This window comes from Meriones unguiculatus, chromosome 3, assembly GCF_030254825.1.
Source record: "Meriones unguiculatus strain TT.TT164.6M chromosome 3, Bangor_MerUng_6.1, whole genome shotgun sequence".
In the NCBI taxonomy this organism is placed as follows: Eukaryota; Metazoa; Chordata; class Mammalia; order Rodentia; family Muridae; genus Meriones; species Meriones unguiculatus.
The window spans coordinates 68,311,353-68,320,827 of NC_083351.1; the positions used below are offsets into that span (position 1 = coordinate 68,311,353).

The 9,475-nt window shown below is 39.7% G+C and overlaps 1 protein-coding gene across 1 annotated transcript; it reads left to right on the top strand.

Moving 5' to 3' along the window:
- Nucleotides 1-837: 837 nt before the first annotated feature.
- Nucleotides 838-1,836, top strand: Tas2r38 (taste 2 receptor member 38). Its single transcript, XM_021646286.1, has one exon. The coding sequence runs from the start codon at nt 838-840 to the stop codon at nt 1,834-1,836; it is 999 nt and encodes a 332-aa protein (XP_021501961.1).
- Nucleotides 1,837-9,475: the final 7,639 nt, after the last annotated feature.

A 9,475-nucleotide genomic window follows, 5' to 3' on the forward strand; every position in this document is an offset into this window, starting at 1 on the left:
AGGAATGAGTTGTGTTTATGTATGAACAGCAGTTTCTGTATAGTCCCCACTGGCTTGTTTTCTCTGATCTTCTCTGTGACTCTCCTGCCCTCTCTTCACTTCTACCCCATTGCTTTCATCCTATATAGATTGGATCTGGTGTTCATTGTAAGGGGTGAGTATTCAGAATTCTCAGATAGGACCATTCATTTCATCATATTAAAGCAAACTTATGGTTTGTCAGGCCTCAGTTGTGAAAAAAAAATGCAAATATGAAAAGAGCCCATCTCAAAGCCTAGGTCACTTACAACCTCTGTTTTGCCTGCAGGCTGTGTTCCTGACACCCATAAACAAATGCTCCTCTTCTCCATGCCCACATGTCCTTGTGGACATGTAAAACCGGACCCTGCCTAGTTGGGGAACTGAAACTCAATCTTGCTTAGATTCCTGTTGCTGCACTGTAACTCCTGGGTGGGGCTACCGAGTAGGTACACCTTTTGAATCATCCAAGAGGAAGAACCATCATTGCTCCACCCTTACCATAAGCATGCATGTGTGCCCTTGAGAGAGATACTCTAAACTGACAGCAGCCTTCCAGGTTTCCTCCTGGGACTTATTGTGTGCCTTGAAAAGGGAAAGAGAGGAAGAAAGAAAGAAAGAAAGAAAGAAAGAAAGAAAGAAAGAAAGAAAGAAGGAAAGAGAGAGAGAAAGAAAGAGAAAAAAAGAAAAGAAAAAAGAAAGAGAAAACCCTGGGCAAGGTTAGAACCCTTGTGAAAGAAAGACCTCAGTTCAAGAGATACTCTTTCCTGCTTTGGAGGGTGAAATTGGAGTTTTAGGTTAGTTAAACAGAGGAGCATCATGTTGGCTCTGACTCCCATCTTAACCGTGTCTTATGAAGCCAAGATTTCATTCCTTTTCCTTTCTGTCCTGGAGTTTGCAGTGGGGATTCTGGCCAACACATTCATTGTCTTGGTGAACTTTTGGGACATCGTAAAAAGGCGGCCATTGAACCACTGTGACGTTGTGCTGCTGTGTCTCAGCATCGCGCGGCTTTTCCTGCAGGGGCTCCTGCTTCTGGACGCTCTTCAGCTTGCCTGCTTCCAGAAGATGGAAGACCCCCTGAGCCACAACTACCAAGCCATCCTCACTCTCTGGATGATCGCAAACCAAGTGAGCCTCTGGCTCGCTGCCTGCCTCAGTCTCCTCTACTGCTTCAAGATCGTCCGTTTCTCTCACCCCTTCCCACTCCACTTAGCAAGATGGGTCTCCAGGAGGTTTCTCCAGATGCTTCTAGTAGCTTTACTTTTCTCCTGCATTTGCACTGTCCTCTGTTTGTGGGACTTTTTTAGCAGATCTTACTCCACGGTCACCTCCGTGTTACCCATGAACAACACAGAATTTAATTTGCAAATTGCGAAACTCAATTTCTTTTATTCATTCATCTTCTGCAATGTGGGGTCTATACCCCCTTCTCTAGCGTTCCTGGTGTCCTCTGGAGTGCTGTTTGTCTCTCTGGGAAGTCATGTAAGGGCTATGAAATCCCAAACCAGAGACTCCGGTGATCCCAGCCTTGAGGCCCATATCAGAGCCATTGTGTTTCTGGTCTCCTTCCTCTGCTTCTATGTGGTGTCTCTCTGCGCTGCTTTGATCTCTGTGCCCTTACTGGTGCTGTGGCACCACAAGGGAGGAGTGATGGTTTGCATCGCCATGATGGCGGCTTGCCCTTCGGGACACGCAGCCTTCCTTATATCAGGCAATGCCAAGCTGAGAAGAGCCATAGAGACCATGCTATTCTGGTTTCAAAGAAGCCAAAAGGTGAGAAGAGTCCACAAGAAACTTCCCAGGACACTCCAATAAGTCATGAATTAGACCCCACACAAATACACCTCTCATTCTTCCTGAAGTTTGGCAGTTTCTTCCAAAAAGCGTAACTGGAATTCTTTCTACTTGATCTCAATAGACTCTCTAGTAGTAGAATAAATTGATACTCTGTGTGGTCTAAGCAAATATAATAGTGTTGGCTCTTTACACCTGTTTGGTAAAGTGAACACACACACACAAGAAAAACAAAAAAGAAAAAAAAGAGAGATTCACTGTAAATCCTGTCTGCACTAAAGCTCTTTATTGATGACTGTGCCCCATGGGAAGCCTTTTCCTCTAAAAGAATAGCAAGCCTTAAAGAAAAGGTCCAGTTTTTAAAGATGTTTGCTAAGACTCTTGTTCAAAACTAGTACTACCACCGTGGCATTAGCCATGAGTCATACTGTGCAGACTGCTCAGACCCTGAATAATCTTTTAGCCAATGTAGCTCATGCCTTAGATATACAAAAAGGAATTAATGCTCAACTAAAAGGAGGCTTGATGGTGTTCAATCAGAGGATTGACCTCGTGCAGGAGCAAATTGATACCCTATGGCAAATGGCTCAACCGGGCTGTCAATGAAAGTATGCTGGACTTTGTGTCACTAGCATACAACATGAGAATTTTTCCTGTGCTGCAAATCTGTCTAAACAATTGTCTAGCTATATTTTAGGTAATTGGACTGGAGAATTTGATACTACGATGGAGCAGCTGAGAGTGGCCATTATCACAGTAAATTCTACCAGAGTGGACACAGGACTAGCCACAGGATTATCACCATGGATTGCTGCAGCCATGAATCATCTGAAGGAATGGGCGGGCATGGGAGCGTTAGCAGGCCTTCTGGTGTTGGTCTCCTTGGTTTGCCTGTGGTGTATATGCAAGATTAGAGTCTCACAACAGCATAATGCAGCCATGATCATTCAGGCCTTTACAGCCATTGAAGCAGGACAGTCTCCCCAAGCATGGTTGGCTACCATAAAAAGCTAAAATGTTATGCTCAGGATGCGAGGCTAAGCACTGCACTCAGGGTCAGCCGCTTTCGACCCAGAGAAGAGCAAGTCTGATTGCATGCGGGTTGATGCCCCAGGTCCCGCCTCTGAGAAAAAGGTATCAGACGGGTCTGATGCTCTTTGGGTGGATGACACCTAAATGAACATCTGTACAAAGTCCCAATTTATTTCTAATATCAGAGATCAGACCTCTACTCTTGCCTGATGCGTCTAAAACAAAAAGGGGGAACTGTAGAGAGCTGCGTAATGCCGCGCCTTAAAGATGGAGATGGTTTCTGCCTTCCACCTTCCCGATGGTGAGTGCTCTCTGTCACAAACAACTCCACATTTGTCTAAGGCTGAGGATCTGGCTTGCTTCCATGTATGTGGACCTATCTGCATTGCCCACGTGGCACGCTGGGGTTGGCTACCCAGAGGCTATTTAAGCTGTGGGCTGGCTTTCCCCAGGGTCCGATGATTGTTCAAGGTTCCTGAATAAATTGCATTGAAAAAAAAAAGAAATTAAAAAATATAAGAAAGAAAGAAAAAAAAAACTAGTACTAGAATCACACACGAAAATGGTTACTACCATGACAATCATTCAGTGCTCTTCAGACCCCTACAATTTTCATGGAAACATAAGATGAGAAAAATAAAAATCCTGCAGAAAAAAAAAAATTATGCTGTAATGTCAGCTTCAAAAGGTCCCACATAAAAACTCAACTGGGATCATGACTAGGGTTCATTTTGCAACTATGTCGAATCTAAAGTGTGTTCTGCCTGTTTTATAGACAGAGAAGAGCGATTTGGCTGTCAGAACATCCGCCGCAGCTCTGGACTCTGCCCAGTTGCCTTTGTCTATCTAGGTAGGTGGTCTGCCCGAGCGAGCAGCTACAAGGCAGGTCTGGGAAGATACAACTCTTCGTCTTCCTGCATAAGAACTGAACCGCAAAGGCTTTCCAAAATTCAGACCTAAAGACTCAAGAGAGGAAATTACAGATGAGGTATCTAAGTTCTTTACAGGTGTTAGTCGGCAGCACACCAGGAAGGAAGGTTCTCCTGTGTGGACGCTGCTGAAGAGCATCTTCTCTTCTAGGGCCTCCGTTTCTGATAGATGTGATTCTTATGTTTTTCCAAGCAAGCAAGCAAGCAAACCTTTTCCCCAGCTCCACTGACTACAAAGCTGGCAGGGACTTCGTCCCACGTCATTCCTTGGAGCAGACATCTTTTAAAGTTTCCCCCAGAAGCACTAATCTTCACTCATAAATCCAAATATAGTCCCTCGAGAGGCTGATGAGATTCCCCATAGCCACATTTCAGGCCAACAAAATCAAATATTTGGAGATAGATCCAGATGTCATATTTCTAGAGCTCCCTCAACGATCAAGGGGGCAGCTAATTCAAGAACCACTACTCTGGGTACCCTATTATTTGTGTTAGATGATGTGGTCCCCCCAAATTGCATCATTGCCTTCTGGCCCCATTTTCCCCTACGGTACTTGTTGAGTGTCATCTGAAAGGGAAGAAGTAAAGACTATGCCTCCTTATTTTACTTTTTCTCTTCGCATGAATTGTTTCTGAATCAGTATTTTTCATGTCTTGTTGCGCTCTGTGATTTTTTAAAGACCACCATTTTGAAGCATTTTTAAAGCACAGAAAAAGACAAAGCTGAAAGTATGCAGCACATGTATAATTTTGAGGTTGCCTGCTTTCACTTAGTATCCTGCCTCTAAGGTTCCTCTTACAGTGGGTTGACAACTGGTTTTGTGGGGGTTTTGTTTTTGGTTTTGGTTTTGGTTTTGGTTTTTTCTGCGCTAAGGCATATTCAACGGTCTGGATAAGTCACAGGGATCCATTCACTCCCTGAAGAGGACCTTGGCTGTCTCTGAGGACCAGCAGTTGTCAGTGGTGCTGCCTGGAACACCTGTGAGCAGATTCTCTGTGCCCCTGAGCTCCTGGCTCTTGGATACATTTCAAATCAAATGCTGGATCACCTGGTAAGAATGTGTTTAGTTTTATGAGGAGCCACCAGAGTGCCTCACCATTTGGCTTTCCCACCACAGTGAGTGGCAGTACCTATAGCCATGCTGCTGTAAGCCATTGGTTCTGTTCCTGCCCTGGGATTCCTGCAGTCTACCTGCTGTGCAGTAGATCTTACTATTTTTACTGTTGTTTCCCTGAAAACACACGATTTGGGTCTCTTGTCATATGACTGTTTTCACAAAATTATTTTAGCATATTTCTGGAATTCATCCAAATTATTACAAAAATCCAGATTTATTTTTTTACTTAAAAAATTTTGCCGTCAATAAATTTTGGTCTTATTCTTTCCCTACTCCTCCCAGATCCTCCCCATCTCCCTGGCTACCCAACATCATGTTCTTTCTCCCTCACACTTTTTCAATAAGAACCATAAAATAGTCAAATTAAACAAAATCAGTAAGACCAAAAATACCAAAACCCCAGCTTATTATTCCACTATAATTGACGCTGCACTATTTATAGTCAGCAGACTTTATGAAGAAGGTTTCTATAAATATTCTTGAATGCATGCTTTTAAGGGCACAAATTTTGTGTCTTGTAGGTAAATACATAGGAGTGAAGTCACTGTGTCAAAAAGTTGGTGCACATTGGACTTCAGAAGAACTTGCTCATTTTCCAAAGTGAGGCTGAGGTTTTCTGACACCCATCACAGTAGAGAAATGTCATCCTTCATTGAAAAGTCATCCCTCATTCTCACCAAGAGCAGCTGACTACTGCCAGCCTCAGTTTTGGTCGCTGAAATGAGGCTGAAATGTCTTTAACTTGCATTCCCCTGACAACTGCCAATATGGAATATATTTCTGTATGTTGGCACTCTCTTGTACATTTTCTACTGCAAACTACTTGCAGATGTATTCTATCAAGTTGTCTTTTTATTACTGATTTCTAGAGCTTTGCTGACCTTGAAATTTTGCATATGTATATTATATGTGTATGTAGATAGCTATCTAACTCATACATATAAATATACATAAAATTTATAATTTTTTAAAATTTCTTTCAATTTGTTGTGTATATTTTATGTGTATTTGTAAATTATATACACATCTTCATATTTGTATATGTGTGTGAATACATATATATTCCAGAGACCATTTATGTGCTTGATAATAGTGACTGTTATAACCCAAACTATGATTTATCTTTTCATTTTCTTGATCATATATTGATAAACAGAAATTCTGAATTTTGATATAATTCATTTATATATTTAATGTTTGTGCTTTTTGTATTTCCTCTAAGAAACATCTATTTCCTCTAAAAGACCTCCTTGGTCTTCTCAAACATTTTAATAGTTTTCATTTTTGTTTTTAAGACTGAATTTCATGTTTGATTAATTTTGAAATGTGCATCATGCTGTAACTTATTGAAGGGGCTGCTGAAGTTTCTTTGTATTCCAGCCATGTGGCTATATATCATTTATCAAAAACTTTCATGTCTTTCATGTCTTCATTAAACTAACCCTAATGGCTACACGAATGTTGATAGTTTACTGGTTTCAGTATTGTCCTCAATCTATTTCTGTAGGCTTTAATCATAATTTTCCTTTGTTGATTACTGTAGATGACCAATAAGGTTTAAAACAAGATACTGTGAGTTTCCCAAATTTAATTTTCTAAAATCGTTTTTCTTCTCTGAATATTACGTGTGTGTATGTGAATATGTGTATTTATATTGGAGTGTATAATATATATGCACGTATTCACACACACAGCTCTTGTAGGGATCCTGCATGTTATTGTACTAAATCTAAATGTCAGCTCAGATTAAGTGGGAAGTGAATATCTTTGTTTATTTAAATCTTTATTTTTTCCTATATTTTATAGTTCTTAGTAAAAATCTTATAAATTATGTCTAAACACTTTATATTTTATTATATGTAGAATCATTTAAATTTCTTTTTTATATCATACATCATATAAAGCCACAATATTTTACATTTATCATGTACTTTATGGACTTCCTAAATTAAGGAAGTGTCATGTCATTTTATCTACACCTTAAATCTCATTGCTAAATAGCCTGACATCTTTCCTGCATTAGGAGTTTAATGTGCTACTTATTTTGTTCTTTGTGTCTTCTTTCTTGTTTTTATTTAGTGTATCTTTTATTTTGACTGCTGAGCTCCCTATGAGCCACTGATTCTTTCCTTACTACATTTACACTGAAATCTAGTAAGGTACTGTCTGTAGAAATGACCTAAATGTCCTCCAACAGATTAATGAATAATAAAAATGTGATACATATTTGCAATGGAATACTGTTCATCTGTAAGGAAAATTAATTCATTAAATTTTCAAACGGATTGAGGGCCTATAAAATATTATATTAAGTGAGGCAATCCATACTCGGAGAGCCGATCACCACATGTTTTCTTTCATCTGTGATTCCTAGTTTCAAATCAGATTTAAGTATAGCTACACCACTTATTAAAGAAAACTCACTATACAACAAATGGAAACTGTCATAGAAAAGATCAGTGGCTCATAGGGAGCTCAGCCCAAAACAATAAATAAACATCAAAGATTCTGCATCTATGGCTCAGAAAACATCTCAGGAGAAGGAGCAGAAAGAATGTGAGCCAGAATGCCAGGATGTCTAGAGTAAAACAGTCTCTCCTAGATATGGATAAATAAACCCTCTCCTTTTGGCTCCAAATTCCAGCCCACAAATCTGGCTGCTTTCCTGGAGGCCACTCAAGAACTAGAGACCCCATGTAAGACACCACCACTGCTTCCTAACACTCCTTAAAACATTCTCCAAAGCCCCAGCAAGACCCCCTCCTCTGGACTCATATCTGGCCCACAAGAAGTTTTGGTAGAAGTCTTCTGCTTTTCTGGAGGCCACATCATGCTAGGAACCCCAGAGACAATGCAGGAACCCAGATCCCCAGAGGCCACACAGATACTTGAAACCTCAGAGGTCACATAGGCCAAAATAAGTCCAGTGGAGATACCCTAGTGGACCTGATGACTCATTTGTCACCAGAACCCCAGGCCATGTGGTCCAGAAGGCCAGAGATAGAACAGAAAACAAGGGAAAATAACATACCAAACCCACATAACAACAATAAACTCAGAAATCGGCACCTAAACCTGTAATAAACCCAAACCCAGATGACTACTAGCTAGTGTAAAAACACAATCAACAACAGCCAGGGTAATATGGCACCACCAGACCCTGAATCCTACTACAACAAGCCCTGTATATGCCAACACAGTGGAAACACAAGAAAATAAAATTAAATTGAATCTTGAGAAGATAATAGAGGCCTTTAATGAGGAAATCAATCCCTTAAAGAAATGCAGGAAAATACAATTGAGCAGGTGAAAGAAGTGAGTAAAACTGTTCAAGACCTGAAATGGAAATAAACGCAATAAAGAAAGCAGAAACTGAGAAAACCCTGGAGATGGAAACCCTAGGTAAGTAAACAGGACCTACAGATATAAGCATCACCAAGAGAACACAAGAGATGGAAGAGAGAATCTCAGGCAGAGAAGATACAATAGAAGAAACTGATACATTAGTTAGAGAAAATGTTAAATCTAAAAAGTTCCTAAGACAAAACATCCAAGAAATCTGGGACACTATGAAAAAGATAAAGCCTAAGAATAATAGGAATAGAAAGAAGAGATTCCTAGGTCAAAGACCCAGAAAATATTTTCAACAAAACCATACTAGAAAATTTTCCTAACCAAAAGAAAGAGATTCCTATAAATGTACAAGAAGCTTACTGAACACTAAAGAGATTGAACTAGAAAAGAAAGTCCTTCTGCCACATAATAATCAAAACATTAAAGGTACAGAATAAAGAAAGAACATTAAAACCTGCAAGTGGAAAAGGCCAAAAAATATATAAAGGCAAACCTATTAAAATTACACCCAACTTCTCAACAGAGACTCTAAAACCCAGAAGGGCCTGGACAGATATCTGGCAGACTATAAGAGGCTTGACAGATATCAGCTCAGACTTATAACCCAGCAAAACTTCCAATCACCATAGATGGAGGAAACAAGATATTCCGTGATAAAACAAAATTTAAACAATACCTATCCAAAAATCCACCCCTATAGAAGATACTACGAAAAGGAAAAGTCCAAACCAAGCTGGTTAACTACACCCAAGAAAACAAAGGAAATAAATAATTTCACACCTGAAAAACCAAAAGAGGGTAAACACACACAGACACAACCAACAACAATATCAAAATAACAGTATTTAACAATCATTGGTTATTAATATTTCTCAAAATCAATGGACTCAATTTCCCAATTTAAAAAAACACAGGCTAACAGACTAGATGGGAAAATAAGATCCATCATTCTGTTGCATATAAGAAAAATATCTCAATATCAAAGATATACATTACCTCAGAGTAAAGGGCAGGAAAATTTTTTTAGCAAATGGGCCTAAGAAACAAGCTGGGATAGCAATTCTAATATCTAACAAAATTGACTTAAAACAAAATTCATGTTTTAAAAAGATGAAAAAAGACACTTCATACTCATCAAAGGAAAATCTACCAAGATAATATCTCAATTCTGAAGATGTATGCCCCAAATGCAAGGGTACCCACATAGGTAAAGGAAACACTACTAAA

Coding starts and splice junctions, on each gene's coding strand:
- Tas2r38 (XM_021646286.1), top strand. CDS start 838: ATGTTGGCTCTGACTCCCATCTTAACCGTGTCTTATGAAGCCAAGATT.